This window comes from Mesoplodon densirostris, chromosome 15 (assembly GCF_025265405.1).
Source record: "Mesoplodon densirostris isolate mMesDen1 chromosome 15, mMesDen1 primary haplotype, whole genome shotgun sequence".
Classification (NCBI taxonomy): Eukaryota; Metazoa; Chordata; class Mammalia; order Artiodactyla; family Ziphiidae; genus Mesoplodon; species Mesoplodon densirostris.
In genome coordinates, this window is record NC_082675.1 from 61,990,804 (window position 1) to 62,017,803 (window position 27,000).

Here is a 27,000-nt window from a genome sequence, read left to right on the forward strand (position 1 = left end):
CCCTAAAACAGGCAGTCCCTCAAACCATCACCGAAAGCTATCAAGCAAGAGCCCAGGCATGATAAAGCTGGCTGACTGCTTATTTTCTTTATAGAGGCAAATAATTAGTTTGAGCTCTTGCCGAGTTTCATAAGAACTGGGCTGGTTGAGTGGGGGAGAGTTCCCTTTATATATACTATTTTAGGAAAACCCATAATTGAATCTAATTTCTGCAGCTGCCATTAGAAAGCAGGATGGCAGCGGCAGCATCTGGGAGACAACAGAGGCCCACAGAGCAGGGTGGAATATGCTGCGTGCAACTGAGAAACCCCAGGCAGAGGGCAGAACCACCTGCCCTAAAGGGACACCAAAGCCACGATCAAGCCAGCGAGGAAAGTGGCAGGAGAGTGTGCCCCCCTCCCCCACCCCGTCCCCACCTAGGAAGGGTGGGCGAGCATCTCCCAGAGTTGCTGTAGCGGGAAACCTTCTGGATCTTTGTTCTCCCTCCGCCACGGCTTGTAAGTATTAGCCTGATGTTGTTTACTTCTTCTCCCAATCTCTCCAAGGAATATGATTCACACGTTTTCAGATTTATTTGAACAAAATGCAATAAATATGCTGCTTCAATTTTAACTGCTGGCCTGTAGCCAGGGTTTTTAATGAATCTGGCCTGTGCTACTGAAGTGTTCCAGGATCTCCAGGGCTCTGGGCACTGTGAGATTATATACACTGGTGTGTGTGCACACACACCACACACACACACACACACACACACACACACACACACACCTCCCCACCTCCTATTCCCTGGAGGGCCAGTGACTCACAGTCAACTGCAGGTTTTTCAGAGCTGACTCTGGTTAAAATTAGCAGGAGCCTTTATTGTCCAAGGAGAGGAAGGATTCCTCCATCTCCTTTCACGGCTGCATGGAAATGCCATCTTTTCATTTCCTGCCCCCCACCCCCCGTTGGAATTACTATACCCACCTCCAAAAGCTGCCAGCATCAGCCTTTTCTTTTCTTCCTTTGTTTCCTCACAAATGTCCACTAGACCAGGCCCAGCCTATGGAGACTTTCATATAAAGACAGCTAAATATGGGGGCTTAATGTACAGATAAAGGATTCTCAATTGATTTTGACCATGACCAGTCAGTGCTCCATGCTTCTGAGAGGTGGAAGAAAACAGGAGGAGAGACACCGAAAACGGCAATCCTGGGCCTGGCACCCTTTCTCAGAAAGAGGAGGAGGAGAAGGAGAAATGCCAGCCTCAGACCTGGAACACACATCTCCCAGACCCAACCCTCCAGGAAATATGGCCACAGAGGGTAAAACTGAGGGATCTGCAAAATGGGTCCCCTTTGGTGTTCCCAGCCTCCTCTTCTGAAGGAAGATGATCACCGGGACCCCCTGAAGATCCAGAAACCTGAAACTCCAAAGTTTTGTGCTCACAGTGAACAACACTTAAGCCCATTGTGGGTTAGCATCTGGGAGTTCCCTCAGAAGGAAGGGAGCATTGCATGGAGGGGTGATTTTAGGGCCTGGGGCATGGTTTCCCACTGGTGGCAGAGACATAGAGGTGGCTCCAGAGACCCCATCTATAAGTATGGTGGCCAAATCCTGCCTTGTTGCTAGTAGACACTACTATCTATTTCTCTTCTTTCAAAAAACAAACCAGGGGGCTTCCCTGGTGACGCAGTGGTTGAGAGTCCGCCTGCCGATGCAGGGGACACGGGTTTGTGCCCCGGTCTGGGAAGATCCCACATGCCGCGGAGCGGCTGGGCCCGTGAGCCATGGCCGCTGAGCCTGCGCGTCCGGAGCCTGTGCTCCGCAACGGGAGAGGCCACAACAGTGAGAGGCCCGCATACCACACACACACACAAAAAAAACATAGTCTAATCTCTTCTATTATTACCAGTGACTCTTACTGATGTCAGGAGCCCTTGTTTTCTTTTCCTCTTTTGAAGTTACTATCAAAAGCAAATTATAGATCATTCTACAGGGGTCTGACCACCCCATTCCATCCCCATCTCATTTCATCACATCCCCTAATGGGATCTTCACAATCATTATGCAAAATAAGCAAAGCAACTTGGAAGTCAGGCACCTGGGCAGATAAATAACATGAAAGACCTGGCTGCCCTTAATGACTGGGGAAGACGAACAGAGTGCAGAGGTCCAGCTTGGGATAGCTCCAACAACAACGTGCATTGTGGCTTCTGGGAGCCTTTGTTTCCTCATCAGCGGAATGATCTTTCCAACCTGGTTACTCTGTGACTCTGGCAGACTTTGAGTGGTTTTCCTCGAACGTCTTTTAACTTCCTAGTATTTGACACCTCCTTCTCTGTGTTTCACTTTCTTGAAATGGAATAATAAATAGCTCGTATTTCTGCCATGATTCCTCAAGTCATAAAAACCACATCCTCTTATTTATAATGTTCATAGAATTGTAGAACATTTCTTATGGAGACTGGAAAAAAAAAAAACACCATCTTGTTTCCACTTCAAGTGGTGGTATCAGTGATGTGATTTTGTGTGAGTCTCTCCCACGCACCTTACAAGCACTGATGTAGCTCCATTCAACACATATTGGTTGATCACTTGATCTCTTGCTAGCCCTTTGCCAGGTGGACACTGTTGGAAGCATATGAGAAATATAGGACACAAGCTCTTATCTCAATTTACTAATTATCTTATTGGGAAGTCAAGATCACTGTTTATAATAATAATAATGTTAATAACAGCATGCCTGTCAGGAGGCAGACACTGCGCTAGATACTTGATATTTACTTCATTTAAGCCTCAGCAAATTCCTAAGGTTCCTAAATTCCTTTTTAGTTCTGCTTTCGCCACAAGGAATCTAAGACTTAGATTAATTCGTCTGCCCACAGCTAAACAGGGATTGAAGATGTATCTGATTGCGTCCATGAGTTTGAAATGTCATACAACCAAGTGTTAAACGGAGTGAAGCTAGGTCTGCAGAGCTGTGGTGTAGGTGCAGTGCTCTCTGCAAGGTCAGAGATGTGGAAGTTCTGGATAAGGGACGTTACCTGCTGCTTGAGTTTACCCTGAAAGGAATAAGCAGGAACTACCCCTGGGCAATGGAGAGGAGGCCCTAGTTCAGAAGTGAGAAGGAGAATATGGCCTCCTGATAGAAGATGTTAAAATGAACACTGGAAGACTGTTTTGCCACCCCAATCCTCTTTAACAACAGGCAAGCCTTTGCTGAGACCACAGCGGAGAGAGAGCTTCCACCTGCCCAAACCTTGACCCCAGTCACCCTTTATGCTGGACGTCCTTCAAGCAAATTCCTGGCTTGACAAAGGGATGCCCTCACATAACTTCAATTATTTTTAAATTGGTGCTTATAAAAACAAACACATTCCACTTATTACATAACCAAGGCTGAAAAAATAATGTTTTACTGTCAGTTTTATTAGTTGGGAAATGTAATAATTTCCAAGTTTGAGAAATACCATCAGGGAATTATTTTTAATCTTTTATAAAGTCTTACATTTGCTTCATTGACACCTCTTGGCAATTCCATTTGCTCCCTGAATCCTGGTTTCCGGCTTCCTTTCCTTTCTTAGGAAAGCTTAAGTCAAACATGGAAGTTGTTTTTTAGCTCTAAGTTCATGGAAATTGTCCACAGTTGTAGCCTCATTGCACTTTCAATCCGAATTTTTTTTTTAAACAGGTTCCACAACTTCTTAATCCTATATTAAGCTATTATCTGCTTATACCCAGGGCTAACTAGACAAAATTAAGAAATAAGTTGTTTGCTGACAAAAGTTCTTTTCCTAAACCTTTATAAAGAAAACCTCTCACTCCTTCTGTCACTTTTTGGAGTCCAGACACTAAATTATCAATCTGTGTTTCTCATAACCATGGGGAAGGAAGGCTGTTTAAAGGAAAGCACCTGACAGAGAGACTTGGGTTCAAATTCCTGCTACCATTAATTCTGTGAGACCCTGAATGTATTTCTTAACATTTCTGAGCCTCGTTTTCCTCATATATAAAATATAGTTAATATTATCTATTTCATTGGGTTGTGGGGAGTTTTAGATTAAAAGTGACACATGTAATTGTTTGATCTTCAACCAAAAACAGTTTGTCCAGAAGTAACCAAAAGGACCTCATTAAAAAGTGGCACACCCTTCTGAGTCACTTTCACCATGAGGCACCCACAAGTGAGCAGGACACATGATAGAAACACCCAGATGAGCCTAGACCTGACTGGGTTTCCCAGGCCTTTCAGGTCCAGTAACTTGCATTTTATTTGGTTTATCTAATAGAAATGATATCTCCTCAAAAATAGAATGATGTCTCCTCAAAAATAGAAGTGCTTTTGGCTCTCAGATCTTCCTTATGATGTCCAGGTGACTTTCCTCCTGTTTAAGATTACCAGAGACTCTTTTGTCTACTCAAGATGCAGAATCAGAAGGAATCAGAGACCATAAAGAAACGCAGGACAAAAAGAAGTGTCATGTCCAAAGTCATAGAGCTAAAGATAAGTAAGCCTGGGAATCACCATCTCCTGAGCCTCTTTGGCCCTCCCCCAACCCTGCAGCTTTCCTTCATGACCATAAACCGTGCAGTGAACACACGAAGTCACCCTGAACGGAGACGCTGCTGTCCAGCAGGATTCTAAATGAATCACTGGGCCAGTGGGCAAAATATTCCGACAACCTGAGTGCAGTGTGGCTCATTCTCTACAGCATATTCATCCATAAATGTGAGGTGTTTCTGTGTTGGACTCATCCCAGTGTTCACTAGTCCTGTTTCTTAGTGGTCAGAGATTCAATATGTGTGACTTGCCTTTAGTTAGGGTGATAGTCATCACTGCCCTTTCTCACTTTTTATGCTGATTCTTGACCATCTTTTGCTGTGCTGCAATAGCATTTTTACCAAGATCTGCCAAAATTCCTTCTTCATTATAGATACTCAATAGATGCTGCTTAAACAAATGGACAAATGAGCATATACATGAATATTCCCAGTACATATCAATCCAGTGGTATTTATGACCTGCTGGACTGACTTTGGTTTACAAATTAAACAAGCCATGAAATTTGAATTTAGTAAAAAGAATTTAGTTTGGGCCTGTATGTCAACTAATAACTATCTGGACTATTTTTAGCAGTTGTTAGGATGTCAGGATTTAAAGCTGTAATATACCTGCTTTTTTCGGAAAGGGGTCACATGCCATCCCCTAGCCATCTCTGTTCTGGTTAAGCTAGTTGCATAGTTTCTATCTGCATAGCCGTCCTCTGACTATAATCAAATACCAGCCCATGAAGACAGGAAGAAAAAGTGAAAACCTCAGTGCAGAGGTGTACAAATCCTTACTTGCAGAACACATACATTAGATGGGGACTTACCTTCTTGAAAACATATACCTTTCTAAAAGTCCTCACCTCCAGCCTCCTCTGGGCAGTGAGCTGTCCAAATGAACAAAGCAAGAGTTGATTTACAAAAAATATTATTTGAACAAGGCTTTGGGTGTCTTCAGTGCAAGACCCATAACTCACTCATGAGTGTTTCCCCTGTAATTCTTTGAAGGGAACTTCTAATGCACAAGTTGCCCAATAAAGGTTGAAGAAGGGAAAAGGAAACAGAGGGAGGGCAAGTAGGAACTGTGAACAGTAGGGCACACTGGTTAAGCATCCGGGATCAAAGGGTGAATTTCTACCCTTAGCACAGAAACCTTATTTTCTGTTGGCCCCTTCTCAGAAGCCTACTGGGAGCAGCTTTTGTCCCCTCTAATCACCATTGTACCCACAGAGAGCAAATCATCTCTTCTCCATGGCTGGGTGTCTGTGTGTCTACATGGAAATCCTTCATGACTCCCCATTACGCACAATGAAATCCAAACTCCCAGCATCATTCCCAGCCTGACCCAGGGCCCCGTCTTCTGCTACACTTCACCCACCCACCTTAGAAACTATATTGTAGCCACACAGGAATTCTTGCCTTTTGCCAAACATACCATTCTATTTTATGCTTCATGCCTTTGCACCTGCTGCCCTTTCTTCCCCTCATCCCCTTTCAGCCAATGCTTCCAAATTGTTAAAGACCCAAGTGAAATGTCACCTCCTCAGTGACGTTCTTCCCTACCTAGGAGGGAAGTCTCTCATTCCCTTGAGTAGTCATGACTCTTATGCCTGACCCTGTTGTCTTTATCACAGAATATTGAAAACTAGTAAATACTAATCTATTAGTAAATACTAATATGTCTTTACCTCCAGCACTTTGATGATTGAGATTTATCTTTGTGTCCTCACATGTAAGCCTAGGAGATATGTACTATTATTAATTCCACTATTGATGAGAATACAGAAACACAGAGAAGTTAAATAAGTTGCCCAGGTCCAGACAACCAGTAACTTATAACTCTCTGATTTGAACACAGGGAATGAGGGCTCAGAACAAACCCTTTCAACTACTTTGAAATGCCACTTTTGTTTAAAATAATCATGCTGGTTACCTTGTTACTTTTACTATGGTATCGATATTAATATAAATTCTTATTCTTAATCAGCCAAGTCAAGTATTTATGTTTGTATATGAGTTATATAGATAATAAGTTCCATTTTAAACTATTATTCTAGAATATATGCTAGTAGTTAAAATCTCCCCAGTAAATCTCTGGCGTGCCCCAGGTGCAATGGAAGGTAATATGGGTAGTCTTTTCAGCTCAGGGGAGGTTGTTATTTTTATTTAAATTTCTTGTTCCTGCATCGTGTTTCTTCAGCTAAATATTTGACCAAGACTGGACTCGTTCTTTTATTTTAAGGGTACCCAAAAGGACCTGGAGCAGCTGTGTTCATGATAAGCACGGAAACTTTTACTGAATAAATTAATGCAAGAACAAAACTGCTTCCTTGTTGCCATCCACCAAGAACTTATTGAGAATGTGGCATCATTTGAATATTTAACTGTTGACAAACTTTCTTGCTGGGGTCCCAGGTTTCAGGGAGTTGGTATAGTTAGTTTGGATGGCAAAGATGGAGTGATTACTTGACCAGAAATCTCTCCTCCAAATCTCCAACCCTTTCTTCAGTCAAGCATCTGGTGGCCTCCATCCTAATCACCTTTCGTAAATATCCAGCGTTTCCTCTTCTCATTCCTGACTGGCTCGTTCTGGGCACATTCTCTGTGCCAGCCATTGTGCTAGGACATGGGGACAGAAACATTCTGTATAAGAGAATCAGAATCCAAATGTATTAACCAGTAATTAAGAAATACACTACCTACAAGGAAAGGAGTTTTGAGGTGGTAGATAAGCTGTAACTTTGGAGCCAGAAGACCCTTGGTTTAATTCCCAGCTCTGTCACTTAACTAGGTATTTGACCTTGTTCAAGTTATCTAACCTCTCAAAGCTTCAGTTTTCTTAATTTAAAAAATATTTAATAAACCATCTACCTGAGAGGGCGATCATGCAGATTAAATGTCTTTCCACTTAACCCATCCCCCCTTTTTAAATAAAGACAAAATAATTTTATGGATGTTTTGGATATTTAGCATCTCATCCTCACCTCCGTGATTCCATGACCCTGGATAATTTGAAGCTGCTCCTCCTGAAATGCTTATTCCTTTTTTTTTTTTTTTGAAAAAAGCGTTGTGCCTCCAAACTTTAGAACTCCCCATTCTTGACCTTTGAAATGAAATCTAGAATGTCCTTCTTGTATATCTTTATCTTAAGACTAGGCCCTGAGTAACTGGATTGACATCTTGTGACTTTGAATCAAAGGCGATAGTCTCTTCCCAGTTCCAGACTCTGCCAGTGACTATTTCCCTCTCTGATCTCAAGCCCCACCAAGGGCTCTTCATCCCCATTGTCCACTTTTGGAAACTTCCCCTCACTCTTCTGTGGATGACTGAAAGTCTTCCTCAGATGAACTAACTTTTAAAATACTCTCCTTTTATCTTAAATCATATAATGGTATATTGTCCATTATCTCTATTTATGTACCATGCAATGTTAGAACCGACACAGGCATTATTCAAACATAACTTATTTGGGGCTACTTTGGGGTCTGGCAACAGTGACATTTCCTTAGAGGATGGTTGAAAAAAAATGCACTGCAGGGCCTCCCTGGTGGCGCAGTGGTTAAGAGTCCGCCTGCCGATGCAGGGGATACGGGTTCGTGCCCCGGTCTGGGAGGATCCCATACGCTGGGCCCGTGAGCCATGGCCGCTGGGCCTGCGCATCCGGAGCCTGTGCTCCGCAACGGGAAAGGCCACAACAGTGAGAGGCCCGCATACCGCAAAAAGAAAAAAAAAAAAAAAAAAAAAATGCACTGCATCCCATTTCTTGAATAGAGGCTTGCATAATCAACCAAGTAGAAAGAAATGTTGAGATGCATTTAACCTCATTAGTTTCAAAAGGACTGACTCCAATCCATTAGAGTTGAGATACATTAGTGAAACTCAACTATTTCCAAATCTCATTTACATAATGGATGAGATGTGAAATGAGCCCAATGCAAGGGGAGCCGCCCAGAGACACTAAAGTTTATCATAATATGTAAGAGTTCTTTTAGATCATTGCATTAAATTTCCACTAACAATATAACAAATTAATTGTATTACTGTACTAACTCAAAGTCTACTGAGTGGAGAGTACCAGTGAGGAAGGCAGCCAGGGTTTCAAGGACTGTGGGTGGGGAAGGATGCTCAGAGGGATATGATGACTGTTACTTTACCTTTCTTCTGCCCCTTTAAGAAATTCTAGGCACCTCTGTAATCTGATGGTGGGCTTTGGCTTTATTAGTGAGGTAAGCAAGGATGAGTAAATCAACTGTATCAGACAAGCCTCAGGACATCTAGAAATTGATCATTCTGCTGAAATAAGCACTCTGTGTTTATTAGCTGGGAGTTCATCACTATCACTTCTCCTCATCCAATTCCTAAGAGATTTCAAAGCCATCATCATGGTATTAACTCGTCTGACTGAGCTAGTAGAGATAAAGATTAGGAGATCTATCTAATGATGGGTCTGAGTTTCTGTGATTTTTTTCTCTTCTGTTGCAAAAAAAGAGAGCTTTTCTAACACACATTCTGTGTCTATATGTGTATGCCTACACACAGTCACAATGTGTTTGCATTTTACAGGATGATTTCAAATAGTGGAACAAAGTAGGTGGTTTGCAGAAAGCCATATTCAATGACACCCTTAAAACAAAGCAACTTTCCCACATATAAAGCAATGACTACTTAACAAAGGGGCTGTATGCTGAATTGGCTTCTCTAGCTGACACAGTGTGTCCATACAGTGGGCAATCTTACACTGAGAATAATTAGATTCCATAACCACATTTATAAACCTAACATCCATACATGGCCAGACTCCAACAGATACGTTCTTACATGAGTACATATTGGCCGGATCTTTCACAAACCAGTAACTCTGCATTTATCTATTTACACATATATTTATAGACACACATGCATTTAAGCTCCTGATATCAAGCTCTTTTCTCACTGTGGCTTCTAAATAAGCAGTAATCAAAATGCAAATAAGGTGACCCAGTTAGCACCAAGATCTGTATTACCATGCAGATGTGCACTGCAACTCTGTGTTCTAAAGGTAAAAAGGAAGATACTACAAAAGATGCTTATATTAACAGCTACTGAGCCCTTCACATTAGGGAGAGTCTAGGGAAGAATCCTCCAGAGCCAGTGGTCTTATAGCTTGGATCACAACTGCCATTTTTGGCTTGGTCTGTTTTAAAGCTGCCCTGTGAGTATAGAATAACCAGCATTCAAGAAGAGCAAGAAGACTGCTTCTGTGAAGTCTCAGAATGTAATCCTATTAGCAGAAAGCCAGCATGCTGGCCTGAGACAGTCCAAAAATAAGGCTGGGTTCAGAGTCATACCCCTGCCACCCTCTTTGTGTGACACTGGGCAAAGCAAGATACATCCATTTCTGGGGCTCAATTGCCCAGGAAGGACTGGACTACTTCCCTTCCAACTCTAAACTGCCTTGATTTTCCTTTGCTGAAGCTCCTTTGTGCTCATCTATTGAAACCTATAACATGCTTTATGTGCATCAGTTGCAAATTCCTAACCTACCTGATCACCAAGGATGTAACAAGAGCATACTTGATGCAGTGTGCTACTAAATTGGTTTTAATTACATGTATGCATCCTTTCTTCCCTTGTTAGTATCTTTTGAAAATCCCTTTGTTATATTTTTCAGCAAAACAGGTACCACTCTATTGTCTCTGTTTTTTTAACCATGGGAGCAGTTACATCAGCATTCTGTTTGGTTCTATCTATCTGCTCTTAATCCTTCTGGAGTGTGTGTGTGTGTGTCTGTGTGTGTCTGTGTGTGTCTGTGTCTGTGTGTCTGTGTGTCTGTGTGCAGGAATTGACTTAGGCAGGCCAGGGTACTAACCTGAGCTTAAAAGTATCTTTGAACCTTAAGCTGTGTACAAAATGTGTTGTGTGTGTCTGTGTGTCTGTGTGTACATGTGTACGCTTTTTTCCTAAGAAGAGGTTCTGATGTCTAAGATGCAGAAAGATTAAAAACCTCTAACCTGAGATGTCTCCTCTTTGCAATTTTGATGTTCGCTATTCTGGGTGATATCACTGGGCACATCTAGAAAATACCTTTCATCTGGTGTGGCTTTTTCACTGTAGGATTAGGAGAGACTGACTTCTACACCATTAGAATTTACTGTATAAAGGATTCTTTAAGAAAAAATCTCTTTGAAGTTCCAGTAGACAAAATGTTCTCTCCTCAGCCCATTTCTTCACTTCTAAATTAAGAGAAGCAAGAACTAATCAGATTGTTCAGCAGTTTCTCTGAATCTAGACAACTTAGAATAGTAAAGCTAGAATAGATTCTGACCAAGAGGAAACTGAAGCACAGTGAGATTCCAAGTCCTGTTCAAGTTCATCCAGTCCGTGTGGGGTAGAGCCTGAAATAACTCAACTCTCAGAACTGTAGTCTCTTAACTTTCATATTAACAAATTATTTGTCTCTGGTACAATTTACTGACTATAAGTATTCATTGTATAGTTTCTTTGTGTCCACATTATGCTAGGAAGATATAAGAAAATACTATAAAATCTCTACGTCCTAAAGAATTTAAATCTTGTAGGAGACATACATGACTTGAACCTATGAAATAAGTTTAAAATGAAACAATTAGTACGAAGACACTGTACTGCTAAGTAATAATAGTTAACACAATTGACTTCTTACTCTCTAGGCACCATGATAAGTGTTTTTGTATGTGTTAGTTTTTCTATTACTGCTATAACAAATTTCTACAAACTTAATAGCTTTACCCACACAAATTTATTATATTACAGTATTGGAGGTCAGAAGTCCAAAATGAGTCTCACTGAGCTAAAATCAAAGTATCAACTTCCTTTCTGAAAACTATGGGAAAGAATCTATTTCCTTGTCTTTTCTAGCTTCTTGAGGCCATTTGCATTCCTTAACACGTGTCCCTCCTCCTCCATCTTCAAAGCCAGCAGCCTAGCCGCTCTCTTACCCTACTTCCATCACCGCATCTTTCTCTGACTCTTCTTTTCTACCTCCTTCTTTCACTTCAATGGACACTTTTGATTACATTTTGACCATCTCGTAATCAAGGATACTTTCTAGATGTTAAGGTCAGCTGATTGACAATATTAATTCTGTCTGTCTGCATCCTTAATTCCCCCTTGCTATGATACATAACACATTCACAGGTTCTAGGAATTAGAAAGGGGGACATTATTTTCTGTCTACCACAATATATAAACTCCTTTAATCCTCAATAACCTCGTTTAACAGATGAGGAAACTGAGCATAGAGAGCTGATATGAATTGCCCCAAATCACACAGCTAGTAATGCAGGTAGTCTTACTCCGGAGAATGTGTTCTTCACCTGTACTCTATACTGTACTGACAAAGGAGTTTTAGATTAGAGGACCAAGTGTGGATGGGTGGCTTCCCCAGAAGGTTTGGGCCTAGAAGAATAAATGTGTATTCCATTTGTCCATTCATCCATCCAACACTTTTGAGTATGTAATATCTATCAAGCTAAGTGCTGGGAAATCAAAAGAAAGTTAGATCTGGTTCATGACTTCTAGAATTTTGCAGTTGCCTACAAAAATTGTCAGAGAAATGAACAAATAATTACACAATAGGAGATAAGTCCTATTGCAGAAGTCTGTCCAAGACGATAAGACATGTTTGTGGAAGGGAGAAACTAAATCTACCTGACAACAAGATGTGGGTTTAATTGTTCCCAATTGCCTTTCCAAACATATCTTTCAGTGTTTGGTTTTTACAACTCAGCCCAAGCACTCTTGTCTCAGTTGCACAAAGAAGGCTTGTTATTTCTGCTTTTGCTCTTGTCTTTTCCCAGCCCTGGCAGGCTCTCCCTCTACTTCTAGTTATTGAATTCTACTCATCGTTCAAGACTGGGGTTTTTGTACCTGTATCTGTCTTCCTGAGTGGACAAGTTAGCCCCTTTCAGAGAAGGTTCATGATCCCTGTACTTAATGGTACCTGGTACTTACAGGCTCTTAATGAATGTTGAATTAATATATACATGAGCACAAAACCACCTCAGATCCCACTGAGATCTCATTTTCCTCCTAATTTGTGGAGGACTCATTTGGCTTCCTGTCTCATTTGGTTTATCAGTTTTGTAAGTGTTTTTGTCTTATCCCACTCTCCACTTCTAAACCTTCTTTACAAAGACAGAGATCACATCTTCTGAGTTGTGCTGTGCAGCACTCAAATATCTTTTGATTTTAAAATGATTGACTCCAGGCTAACTGAATAGCATCCTACTTACAAGTGACCTTGCCTGAATTTCATCTCTCAAGGTCCCAAAATGAAGTAAAACTCATTTGACACAAAACGCATGTTGATAAGACCACCACCTGCAATTGAGCAGCTCCAGGAGCAATTCCTCCAGCTCCAGTAGTTCACTTTCTGTTGGAACCTGGCTCAAGGGGAGAAATGCACTGAAATCCAGTGCATGCTCCTCTCTCCAAACCATGAGCAGTGGGGGTGCATGTGCACACAGGAAGCCATAATTTAATCTAACTTTTACAATGGTGCCCTCTCTTTGCTGAGAGCTGTGTCCTTGGGAATCTCCACCTAGGTGGGATGACTTTTCAAATTCACCCAAAGATTCTGTATGGGTAGCAAAGCCTCTGTTTTGTGATGATTAAAAAGGCACTTTAGGATCTTTCAGTATCCTTATAAAAAGTAACAGCTATCTTTATGCTGCGCAGAGATTATTAGAATGTAATTCTTAGAAAACTTAGGGACTTCACTGCTTAGACCAGTGTCATGTCCCTGGTGTGGTAGATGTTCAATAAATATTTGTTCAATTAATGAATAAAGTGATGCAACAAAAAATAACACTTCTATTGACTTCGGCACAGAAAAACATTGTTTTCCAGATCCCAAGGTTATCTATTTCTTTTTTTAAATTTTATTTATTTTTTTATACATGTTCTTATTAGTTATCTATTTTATACATATTACTATATATATATATATATATCAATTCCAATCGCCCACTTCATCCCACCAGCACCCCCACTCCCACTTTCCCCCCTTGGTGTCCATATGTTTGTTCTCTACATCTGTCCCTATTTCTTCCTTGCAAGCCGGTTCATCTGTACCATTTTTCTAGATTCCACATATATGCGTTAATAAACGGTATTTGTTTTTCTCTTTCTGACTTACTTCACTCTGTATGACAGTCCCTAGGACCATCCATGTCTCCACAAATGACCTAATTTCATTCCTTTTTATGGCTGAGTAATATTCCATTGTATATATGTACCACATCTTTATCCATTTGTCTGTCGATGGACACTTAGGTTGCTTCCATGACCTGGCTATTGTAAATAGTCCTGCAATGAACATTAGGGTGCATGTGTCTTTTTGAATTATGGTTTTGTCTGGGTATATGCCCAGTAGTGGGATTGCTGGGTCATATGGTAATTCTGTTTTTAGTTTTTTGTTGTTGTTTTTTTGCGGTATGTGGGCCTCTCACTGCTGTGGCCTCTCCCATTGCGGAGCACAGGCTCTGGACGCCCAGGCTCAGCGGCCATGGCTCACAGGCCCAGCCGCTTTGTGGCATGTGGGATCCTCCTGGACCGGGGCATGAACCCGTGTCCCCTGCATCAGCAGGCAGACTCTCAACCACTGCGCCACCAGGGAAGCCCTGTTTTTAGTTTTTTAAGAAACCTCCATACTATTCTCCATAGTGGCTGTACCAATTTACATCCCCACCTAAAGTGCAAGAGGGTTCCCTTTTCTCCACACCCTCTCCAACATTTGTTGTTTGTAGATTTTCTGATGATGCCCATTCTAACTGGTGTGAGGTGATACCTCATTGTAGTTTTGATTTGCATTTCTCTAATAATTAGTGATGTTGAGTAGCTTTTCATGTGCCTCTTGGCCATCTGTGTGTCTTCTCTGGAGAAATGTCTATTTAGGTCTTATGACCATTTTTTGATTGGGTTGTTTGTTTTTTTGATATTGAGCTACATGAGCTGTTTATATATTTTGGAGGTTAGTCCTTTATCCATTTATTTGTTTGCAAATATGTTCTCGCATTCTGAGGGTTGTCTTTTTATCTTGTTTATAGTTTCCTTTGCTGTGCAAAAACTTTTAAGTTTCACTAGGTCCCATTTGTTTATTTTTGTTTTTATTTCCATTACTCTAGGAGGTGGATCAAAAAAGATCTTGCTGTGATTTATGTCAAAGAGTGTTCTCCCTATGTTTTCCTCTGAGAGTTTTATAGTGTCCAGGCTTGCATTTAGGTCTTTAATCCATTTTGAGTTTATTTTTGTGCATGGTGTTAGGGAGTGTTCTAATTTCATTCTTTCATATGTAGCTGTCCAGTTTTCCCAGCACCACTTATTGAAGAGACTGTCTTTGCTCCATTGTATATCCTTGCCTCCTTTGTAATAGATTAGTTGACCATAGGTGCGTGGGTTTATCTCTGGGTTTTCTATCCCATTTCATTGATCTATATTTCTGTTTTTGTGCCAGTACCATACTGTCTTGATTACTGTAGCTTTGCAGTATAGTCTGAACTCAGGGAGTCTGATTCCTCCAGCTCCATTTTTTTTCCCTCAAGATTATTTTGGCTATTCGGTGTCTTTCGTGTATCCATACAGATTTTAAGATTTTTTGTTCGAGTTCTGTAAAAAATGCCATTGGTAATTTGATAGGGATTGCATTGAATCTGTAGATTGCTTTGTGTAGTATAGTCATTTTCACAATATTGACTCTTCCCATCCAAGAACATCATATATCTATCCATCTGTTTGTGTCATCTTTGATTTCTTTCATCAGTGTCTTATAATTTTCTGAGTACAGGTCTTTTACTTCCTTAGGTAGGTTTATTCCTAGGTATTTTATTCTTTTTGTAGCAATGGTGAATGGGATTTTTTTCTTAATTTCTCTTTCTGATCTTTCATTGTTAGTGTATAGGAATGCAAGAGATTTCTGTGCATTAATTTTGTATCCTGAAACTTTACCAAATTCATTGATTAGCTCTAGTAGTTTTCTGGTGGCATCTTCAGGATTCTCTATGTATAGTATCATGCCATCTGCAAATGGTGACAGTTTTACTTCTTCTTTTCCAATTCATATTCCTTTTATTTCTTTTTCTTCTCTGAATGTCATGGCTAGGACTTCCAAGACTATGTTGAATAAGAGTGGTGAGAGTGGACAGCCTTGTCTTGTTGCTGATCTTAGATAAAATGCTTTTAGTTTTTTACCATTAAGAATGATGTTTGCTGTGGGTTTGTCATATATGGCCTTTATTACGTTAAGGTAGCTTCCCTCTATGCCCACTTTCTGAAGAGTTTTTATCATAAATGGGTGTTGAATTTTGTCAAAAGCTTTTTCTGCATCTGTTGCGATGATCATATGGTTTTTATTCTTCAATTTGTTAATATGGTGTATCACACTGATGGATTTGCATATAATGAAGGATCCTTGCATCCCTGGGATAAATCCCACTTGATCATGGAGTATGATCCTTTTAATGTGATGTTGGATTCTGTTTGCTAGTATTTTGTTGAGGATTTTTGCATGTATATTCATCAGTAATATTGGTCTGTAATTTTCTCTTTTTGTAGTGTCTTTGTCTGGTTTTGGTATCAGGGTGGTGGTGGCCTCATAGAATGAGTTTGGGAGTGTTCCTTCCTCTGCAATTTTTTGCAAGAGTTTGAGAAGGATGGGTGTCAGCTCTTCGCTAAATGTTTGATAGAATTCACCTGTGCAGCCATCTGGTCCCAGACTTTTGTTTGTTGGAAAATATTTAATCACGGTTTCAATTTCATTACTTGTGATTTGTCTGTTCATGTTTTCTATTTCTTCCTGGTTCCATCTTGGAAGGTTATACCTTTCTAAGAATTTGCCCATTTCTTCCAGATTGTTCATTTTATTGGCATGGCATAGAGTTGCTTGTAGTAGTCTCTTAGGATGCTTTGTATTTCTGTGGTGTCCGTTGTAACTTCTCCTTTTTCATTTCCAGTTTTATTGATTTGAATCCTCTCCCTGTTTTTCTTGATGAGTCTGGCTAAAGGTTTATCAATTTTGTTTATCTTCTCAAAGCACCAGCTTTTAGTTTTATAGATCTTTGCTATTGTTTTCTTGTTTCTATTTCATTTATTTCTGCTCTGATCTTTGTGATTTCTTTCCTTCTACTCACTTTGGGTTTTGTTTGTTCTTCTTTCTCTAATTACTTTAGGTGTAAAGTTAGGTTGTTTATATGAGAGTTTTCTCATTTCTTGAGGTAAGATTGTATTGCTATATACTTCCCTCTTAGAACTGCTTTTGCTGCATCCCATAGGTTTTGGATCATCGTGTTTTCATTGTCATTTGTCTCTAGGTATTTTTTGATTTCTTGAGTGACTACTTGGTTATTTAGTAGCATATTGTTTAGCCTCCATGTGTTTGTGCTTTTTACTTTTTTTTCCCCTGTAATTTATTTCTAATCTCATAGCAGTGTGGTCAGAAAAGATGCTTGATGTGATTTCAATTTTCTTAAATGTACTGAGGCTTGATTTGTAACCCAAGATGTGATCTACCCTGGAGAATATTCTGTATGCACTTGAAAAGAAAGTAATCTGCTGTTTTCAGATGGAATGTCCTATAAATATCAATTAAATCTATCTGGTCTAATGTGTCATTTAAACTTTGTGTTTCCTTATTAATTTTCTGTCTGGATGATCTCTCTATTGGTGTAAGTGAGGTGTTAAAGTCCCCCACTATTATTGTGTTACTGTCGATTTCCTCTTTTGTAGCTGTTAGCACTCGCCTTATGTATCGAGGTGCTCCTCTGTTGGGTGTATATATATTTATAATTGTTATATGTTTTTCTTGGATTGATCCCTTTTTCATTATGTATTGTCCTTCCTTGTCCCTTGTAACATTCTTTAAAGTCTATTTTATCTGAAATGAGTATTGCTACTCCAGCTTTCTTTTGATTTCCATTCGCATGGAATATCTTTTTCCATCCCCTCACTTTCAGTCTGTATGTGTCCCTAGGTCTGAAGTGGGTCTCTTGTAGAGAGCATATATAGGGAGGGGTCTTGTTTTTGTATCCATTCAGCAAGCCTGTGTCTTTTGGTTGGAGCATTTAATCCATTCACATTTAAGGTAATTATCAATATGTATGTTCCTATTACCATTTTCTTAATTGTTTTGGGTCTGTTTTTGTAGGTCATTTTCTTTTCTTGTGTTTCCCACTTAGAGAAGTTCCTTTAGCATTTGTTGTAGAGCTGGTTTGGTGGTGATGAATTCTCTTAGCTTTTGCTTGTCTGTAAAGCTTTCGATTTCTCTGTCGAATCGGAATGAGATCCTTGCCAGATAGAGTAATCTTCGCTGTAGGTTCTTCCCTTTCATCACTTTAAATATATCGTGCCCCTCCCTTCTGGCTTGTAGAGTTTCTGCTGAGAAATCAGCTGTTCACCTTATGGGAGTTCCCTTGTAGGTTATTTGCCATTTTTCCCTTGTTGTTTTTAATAATTTTTCTTTGTCTTTAATTTTTGTCAATTTGATTACTATGTGTCTTGGCGTGTTTCTCCTTGGGTTTATCCTGCCTGGGACTCTCTGTACTTCCTGGACCTGGGTGGCTATTTCCTTTCCCATGTTAGGGAAGTTTTCAACTACAATCTCTTCAAATATTTTCTTGGGTCCTTTCTCTCTCTCTTCTCCTTCTGGGACCACTATAATGCGAATGTTCGTGCAGTTAATGTTGTCCCAGAGGTCTCTTAGGCTGTCTTCATTTCTTTTCATTCCTTTTTCTTTATTCTGTTCCACAGCTGTGAATTCCACCATTCTGTCTTCCAGCTCACTTATCTGTTCTTCTGCCTCAGTTATTCTGCTATTGCTTCCCTCTAGTCTATTTTTCATTTCAGTTATTGTAGTGTTCATCTCTGTTTGTTTGTTCTTTAATTCTTCCAGGTTTTTGTTCTTTAATTCTTCTAGGTCTTTTTTAAACATTTCTTGCATCTTCTCGATCTTTGCCTCCGTTCTTTTTTCAAGGTCCTGGATCATCTTCACTATCATTATTCTCAATTCTTTTTCTGGAAGGTTGCCTATCTCCACTTCATTTAGTTGTTTTTCTGGGGTTTTATCTTGTTCCTTCATCTGATACATAGTCCTCTGCCTTTCATTTTGTCTATCTTTCTGTGAATGTGGTTTTCATTCCACAGGCTGCAGGATTGTAGTTCTTCTTGCTTCTGCTGTCTGCCCTCTGACAAGTATGTCTATTTCTTGATTCACTTTATTCTGTAACGTATATCCCCTTATTTCCATGGATGAAGTTCATTTGCAAACAAGAAAAAATAGCAATGGGAGGATTCGAGCAGACAACCAATATATGAGAAAAGGAATTATAATCAAGTTTTCAGTATGAGTTTCCTCTTGTGAAAAATATATTATCTATTGGTTTGCCCAAAAGTCAATGTGTCATGGGACAGAAAAGAATATTGAATTCAGTCAAGAGGCACGGATTTCAGCACCGCTTTCTTCGCACCTGTGATATGTGAGCTTGGGCACATCACCTGGTCCTCTGTGCCTTGGTTTTCTTATTTGTGAACTTGGAGTTTCACCATCTGCCTCTTGTCATCCACAGGGATGCTTCAAGGGTCAAATAGCATAATGCATGTCATTGCTCTTTGCAAGATTAAAAGCCACTGAATGCTCAACAAAACATGCCTCTCAGTCCATGCCAAGCACTGCATTCTACAGTGAAAGGGCCAGGAAGGTGATAGAAGGAACTAACCACCCCACTGGTGTCAGCCTCTGTCACTATGCCATCCTAAGTTTTGTCTCCAGGAAACATCTGCATTTGCAATCTTAGAATTAAAATTTTAATTAAACCTATATTAATTGCATAGTATTTTCCAGATATACTGCTTTCTGTAGTGGACATTACAAAATGAATTACGTATGATCCCTGGTTGATGATTTTATCAGCCCCTTTATTTTAAAGAAACTATGGGATGAGGACTCAGTCAGGGGTTAGGATCTATTTCTTACCACTTCTTATCAGCTGTGTGATTTTACATGAGATGTCTGACCTCCTTGAACCTCCATTTTCTCATCTAGAAAAAAGGAGTAAATAATAACTGTCTCACAAAGGTTTGTTTGTTTGTTTGTTTCCCCATAGAGAAAATGAGATAAGTAGATAACAAACTTTACAAACCTAGAGCAACATACAAATTACTCTATGGTGAGGCTGGTTTTTATTATCCAAGGTCACAGAGCTCATTAAAGAGATCCTGGGAAAGTCAGCCACTGTAGACCCTGCTTTTCTTCCATGACCCCTGTAACCTTGAGCAACCTGGGGAAGAGGTAATTGAACAAAAACTACTACTTCGGAAGAAACAGAATCAAGATATCGAAACTATTGACTCAATATTGACTCACCCTTAAGGCAGTAAACAGTGCTTTGGTCTCTGACCTTTCCACATCCTGGGGCAGTCAATAACCTGGCCGCTAGATGCAGCGCCTGCCACTGATTCTGATTTGGGAGTACTTTAACCTTGAACTGAGCTCCAAGTAACCAAGGCAACAGGAAGTCAGCTTCTGCGTCAAAGGAGTTGGAATCCATAAATCAAGTCCCTAATGCAAACACGGTGTGCAGGTAGAGGTTCAAGAGGATAAGCAGTCTATGAGAAATTACCTTTGAAAATGAGTGACTGTCCCTCGATAAGCTACAGCACAGTTTCAAAGAGTTTTTTTAAAAATTTATCAATAGAGGTCTACAGGTTATAGTAGAATGTTTTCATATAGGTTTAACTTTTTTAATTTCCTTTTGGCTTCTCTGTCTTAATTATGAACAGATGTTGGATCCACAAATTTATTAGCATTGTTATTTCCTCCTTTAAAAATGAACTGGCCTCCAGATATGCAAGTCTCAATACAAGTTGTCCTGTGTTGGGGTTTGGTGATCCTCTGAACACATCTACCAAGTGTGCTCTCCATACAGTCTGCTGTCCGAATTTGACGTAGTGATCCTTTCCCAGATCAAAGCCATCCTTGCTTTTCCTCATGCCCCAGTGTAAAGAGCAGTGCCACATCTCAGTGGTCCAGTCAGTACAGTGCTGAATCTGGGTTTCTTTATGATTGATCTCCAGCCTCAAAAATCTTCCTCTCGTGGAGAGAGCAGCCAGGCCCATTCTGGGAAGGAACTTGCCAAATATCCCACCACTCTACCATCACCGAGCATTTGTGAGAACTTGGTTCTGAACTATTTCATGTTCCTCTGGTCCTTTGGGTACCTCTCCATGGAGCATCAGCTGCCACCTGGACTGAAGAGAAACAAAGACTTCCAGTGGCCAGCCTGCCCAATGCTCTCTCCCAAGAAGTCACCCATTCCAGTCTCCTGAGACCTCTGCTCTCAGACAGAGTTTATGCATTACAAGTACTGTTATATTAGCCTTTGTTTAACGTTTATCTAATATTCTTGCCCACATATACTACTTCTGGGATTGTTTCCCTAATCCTTTCAAAACTGAAAGATGTCTGAGCAAACATTAAGATTTTTTTTTTCAATTTGTTTTCAAATTCATTGGACAGCAACTGGCAAACAGTACTCTAATCTAGAAAATCCTAAATTATCTAGGGTTTTCAAGATAGCTAAAGAGTGACAATCTGAATTATAGATTGTTTTAAGTGTCATCTTATTACTTTTAACTTATTCTGTACCATAAACACTTGAGTAGCAAAGTACACCCGACAGAGGTGTGATCAGATCTGCTTTAAGGGAATGATGTGGATTGTGAACATTTGCATGAAAAGGGGTACAACTAAAATGGCTTGAAATCACTGTGTTCCCAAGTGAGAGTTAAATATCTGCCTGCTAATCCTGTTTATGGCTCATTCCCTGCACATACAATAATATGAGCAAAGAACTCCCTGTCCCACCTGTGTCCACAGATACAAAGAGGACAGACAGATCAGGGAGTTTTTCCAAAGGAGCTGTTATCCAATAGAACTCTGGCAGCTTAGAGTCCCGGAGGTGTGCTGTGCAAAGGACGCCTGCATCCATTTGACAGGAACAGGGCCAGGGTGGCACGGAGTACCACGGTGGGGAATTCTGATCAGACTCAGGCCTGCTGTCCCACTGCAGATTTGTTAGCAGCCCACTATTCTAGCACATCAGTCAATCTACCCAGATGACCATACTGTGATAGACTTCTAGATTCTTTCCAAACTATGTTTATTTTGTTAATGGAAAAAGAGTTTAATATATGTTTGTGGTTTAAACAATATTAACAATAAAGAAGGCTAAGGAGCAAGAGTAAAAACTCCCTCACTAATCTTCCCTGTGCTCTCCTTCCTCAGAATAACCATGGTTAACTATTTGGATGTATCTCCTTGCAGAAGATTCTGTTTGCATTTTACATGTACTACATGTGTATACCTTGCGTATTCCTGGCACACCTGCATATTTTACAAGTGGGCATCATCCGGGGATCATGTACGTGTTTGCTGCACCTCCTGATTTCTTGATGGTTGTGCCTTGCGGTCTCTCTGTCATAGAATTTGATGTTTGTCCACTCCCATAGTCAAACGCTATGAAATATGAAATCAAAAAAGAAAAATTGTATTTTTATTTACAACACCTCAAGTGGAGGTTTCAGAGATCGGGATGGAGAGTAGGAGGAAGGTAGTAGATGGTAAATGAAAGTGCCAGCATTTCTTCCTTAGGTGGTTACAGGTGCCTTTTCCAGGTGTGATATAGGCCCTCTGTGTCCTCAGTGTGAAGCATGCTGTTGGTAGACCAGGTCATGGGCAGAAGTTGGAAGATGGTAAGGTAGACCAAGATGATCCCTGAGTTTAGCATCTGGCTGCTTGAAAACTTCGAGCTCTGACATTAAGAGTTGTATGAGTTTAGTCAGTTATCTCTTAACATCTCAGAAATATGTTGTCCTCATCTATAAAAGTAAGAAAAGAGTAACCTCCACACTACATGCTTCACAGGGCTGCCGTTAGGCCAAAGTGAGCAGATCTCACTGGAGGTGAGCTGTTACTATAGGAGGGACCAGTGTCACTCAAGTTGGTTGAGATGGGAAAAAAGGTCAGGAACTACTGTGATAAGGCCTGTTTCATGTTGTTGCTATCAGTGGCATGTAGCCTACACATAAAGAAATTCTGAGTAGATGACCGTTTGACATGGATTCAGACACCTGCAGCTTCTGAAGTTATGTTTGGATGAGTTGGAGAGTGACTTTTTTTGCAGCTGGGGATGTAGAAGGTGTCCAGAAATCCTTGGTCATGTCAGGGAAGAGAACTGAGCCTTTGTTGGCTGGTTTCCGTTTGGCTTGAGGAGCAGGTTATAATAGTGATAGCAGTATAATAGGAATAATCATAATAGGAAACAATTATATAGCATGAACTATGTGCCAGACACTGTTCTAGGCCCTTTATTTTGATTGATCATGGATACCCCCAACCACCCCATGAGGTAATACAGTTCCATCCCATCTGCACAGTTAAGGAAGCTTGAAGCTTGGAGAGGTTAAGTAACTTGCTCATGATCACACAGCTGAAAAGTAAGAGGGCTGGGATTTGAGCCCAGCAAACAAGGCTCCAGAACAGTTCTTATAATGTGTTATGTAGTAAGTTTCCAGGCCCTTTCAGAGGCACCTCATAAGAGTCTACCCAGGCTTTCCAGCATCAAAAAGTCGTGACTACTCTGACCAGACACTCAAAGGCCCCCAAGTTCAGCCCTTACTTGGCCCAGTCACTGTTGTGACACACCAGTCCCCACAGGGCATCTCCTGCCTCCAGAAGGCCGGCCTCTTGTCTGAATCATCTTCATTCCTCACCCATGACTTAGCAGACACTCTTCTCAGCACCGGGAATGCCTTTCCTTCGACCTTGCTTCTCTAGCATGAACTCTGGGAAGCCTTTCCTTACTTCTTCCCACACGAATCCCTGCCTCCTGAGAACTCCCCAGGCACTTTTAATGAATAACACACAGGCCTGCCCACACTTGTTGCTCAGTTTTTCCTTTTCATTCAGTCTTGTCTTCTTAGCTGGATGAGATGAGAAACCTCACTAGGGTGGGATCAACTTCTCCCCTCCATACTCTGCACACCAAAACCTCTGTAAAGACAGGCTTCTTGATCCATGGAAGGTAAAACGTGCATGATGGCTTACACTGCTTCATTAGGCCTGTGCCCCGACCCCCACTTTCAAGCAGGCCACCTGGAATGTTGTCACCACTAACCTCAGCCACAAAACCAAAACCAGGGCCTCCCTGGTGGCGCAGTGGTTGAGAGTCCGCCTGCCGATGCAGGGGATACGGGTTCGTGCCCCGGTCTGGGAGGATCCCATATGCCGCGGAGCGGCTGGGCCCGTGAGCCATGGCTGCTGGGCCTGCTCATCCGGAGCCTGTGCTCCGCAACGGGAGAGGCCACAACAGTGAGAGGCCCACATACCGCAAAAAGAAAAAAAAAAAAAAAAAAAAAAAAAACCAAAACCAGTTATGCTGCTAATTTGTTTTGTTTTGTTTCCTTTAAACATTCTAAAATGGCATTCTTGCACCAGAAGGAGGTCAGATCATTTGATGATTTCTTCAGGTCACTTTCAGATTTTATGTTGTCTGTCTTCCTATTTCTTTAAAGTAACTGCAGGCTTTGGGGTTATTTTTTTTAGGGATACCAAGTCCCCACTTAAAAGTGGACCAAACGGCAGCACATAGTAAGAACGAGGGCTCAGCGTCCACTATGATGACCAGGAAGAAGCCAGCTGCAGTGGACAGTGTTGCAATCCCACCAGCCCCAGTGTTATCTCTCCTTGCTGCATCTGCAGCAACATCAGATGCAGGTGAGCACTTCAGATGCTTTGGGTTCACCCCAGGGAAGGTGGGCATGGAGAAGGCCCTCCGGGAATGTGCTGCTGCTAAGTACAGGTAAGAGTTCTCTCTTCAGCCAACCTCCGGCAGACACTGAGCATGTGAGCTGTTTCAGCATTGGAGTTTTCAAGTGGGAGAAGGTCTAAGAAAGGAAGGAGATCATCTCAGAACCTGGAGGCAAAGGTCAGTGAGTAGTAGTAACAGTATTAATTACTCTTTATCAAGCCTTAGTAACTACTAGTCTCTGCATATAGGACCTTATATATCTCATGTAACTCATAAAATAACTCTGTGAAATAAATACATGTCTCCATTCCAGAAGAGGAAGCTAACTTGCCCCAGGAACCTGTGGACACTCTGAATTCCAACTCAGATCCAAGACCCATGCTCTCAACCACTGCATTCACTACCTCCTATGCTCACCATGGTTGAGAGATGGTAATCAGCGTTTCCCTGAGGACTTGATTCATTCTAGCTCATGATATCATGAATTCCTCAGTAGTCACCAGATTCCTCACTGGCAGTTTATAAAGTACAAGCGCCTTACTCAGACATCCCATATGCTCTGCCTTCCGCTACTCCCCACATCACCTCCCAGCAGTCCTGTGCACCAACCCGTTTCCAGGAAGGAAGGCCTTGGACTTGGCTTAACACCTTTCTTTAGGACAGCCTTACTCGGTTCCTATTCACATCCCACAGATCTTCAAGGCCCAGGGAGTCACACCTCCTCTGAATGCCTGTAGCATCCAGTGTCTCTGCCACGCATTTACCACCCACTTGTAGACTACATGAGAAATGCTTCTATTTAACTTCTTCTCTCTCATGACAGAACTGTATGTACTTCAGAGACAGAATCCATGATTTAGATTCTTGCTATCTTCATGGCTCACAGAGTGATGGAACATTCCATAAAATGTGTTGAACTGATGCACTGGTAAATGTGAAGCATGTTGCAGTATTTACAAATGCCTATTACGATTAGAAGCCCAAGAAGACACTCTTTATTGATATTCACCTAAACTCATCTTCTAATTCAGCAGTTTGCTTTAAGTAGAGAACTCAGCTACATACCTACCTCCTTCATTGGAGACCATTGGTAATTAGAAAATGAGCCCAGCTGAAATAACAGAAAGAAATATTTGGACTGACACTTCCCAAACTGAGTTTCACAAAATATTGGTAGGTGTTTTGAGATAGATGTTTTCATAGTTAGGTGAATGTGAGGAAGGCTACACTGCATCTGCTTCCTTTCTGCAGGGTTTTCCTGAGCTTTTAATTGACCAATGTGCATTGTGAGGTTCCAGGAGAGCGAGACACAGAATTTCATGGTCTTACCTGACCACAAAACTCATTTTTCTAGGAAGAGCTCTTAACATCTCTTGGAAGTGGTATTCTTCCCAGGCACTTGGGAAATCTTGCTCTGAAGAAACGGGATCATGTCTCAAATATGATCAAGAATATTAACATCTTTCACATGCTAGGTGTGAAATGAAAAGTTTTTTATGGAAATGCCAGGTAAATGATGCCAGCAATGAGAACAAGGAGAGGTCCTAGGAGGAGAGTCACAGAGGAAAGGGGAAGAAGCTGCCCCTGAGACTTGCAGCACCTTTATGGCAGGGCACCTGTGGAGGGAGTCCAAGAAGTGGGCACTGCTGCCATGCCTGGAACTCTGGGGATTCATCACTTGGCTGGAACAAAAGATTTGGGCCAAGGTCTGCATACCCACCCAGATAATTGCTTGCTCAACCCTGTTGGTTAAGCTCTGGAGGCCTCCCTTGGCCCCCCTTTATGGATTTAAAAATCAGCCTGCATGTTTCTGCCTTTGCTTGCCAAGCACAGATATTTCCCAGAGGCAAAAGACAGGTGATCCCCTATTTTCCTTCCCTGAACTCTTTCCATGCTGTGTGAGAGAACACATTCTTGGGATCCCAAGCTTCTACGGGCTTGCCTCCTCTATTTGTGTTCAATAATTTACAAATATGCCAAATGGGCGTAGAAACAGGTGGGTATTAAACTTTTAAACCTGCCTCTCTGGTAATCAGAGCTGAGCCAAAGCTCTCCTGTTTCAGGATGTAGGAATGGGCTGTTTATTTTCGGCAATGCTCAAATGAGACCCTCATGAGAGTTTCACAGATTTGGTCCATTTCCGGGTCTTAGGCTGCTGAACAGAACTTCTATGGGAAAACAGGCTAAAGATCTACTCCAGGTGCTGAAGGCCAGTCCTTCCTGAGATTCCACTCCCCACAGACAAACGTCTTCCCACAAACCTAAGAGAGTTAGGGTCGAACAGCCTGGGCTCATACCCAATACCCTGTTTCACACGTGAAGAAATTGATGCTTCTGAGATTCAGAGATTTGCCTGAGGTCATGCAGTTGGATTGGAACCCAAATTTCTTGATTTACTGCCTGATTTCCAGTGGAATCTCATTTCTATCATAGGCCCAACAGTAGCAAAGGCAGATTTCTTTCTCCCTAATTACGGACTCCTACTTCTTTTAGAGAACAGTGAGTGAAACTCATAATGTGAGGCTTTAAGCAAAGTCAAGCATACAGAAGGCAGTTAATAAATAGGTTCTGGGTTTGATTTCATTCAATTGGGTGTTTGTACATTAGTCATACATATTTCTGATGAGACAACTCACTTAATTGTTGTTTTCTT

The 27,000-nt window shown here is 41.2% G+C and overlaps 1 protein-coding gene across 2 annotated transcripts in view; it reads left to right on the top strand.

Annotated features, from left to right (window-relative positions):
* SETBP1 (SET binding protein 1) overlaps nucleotides 1-27,000 on the top strand; it is a 378,710-nt gene that overhangs the window by 325,901 nt on the left and 25,809 nt on the right. For both annotated transcript variants that reach the window (XM_060118586.1, XM_060118588.1), the window contains exon 5: nucleotides 24,143-24,313. In XM_060118586.1, the coding sequence (XP_059974569.1) occupies nucleotides 24,143-24,313 (171 nt within the window). The remainder of the gene's footprint in view (nucleotides 1-24,142; nucleotides 24,314-27,000) is intronic.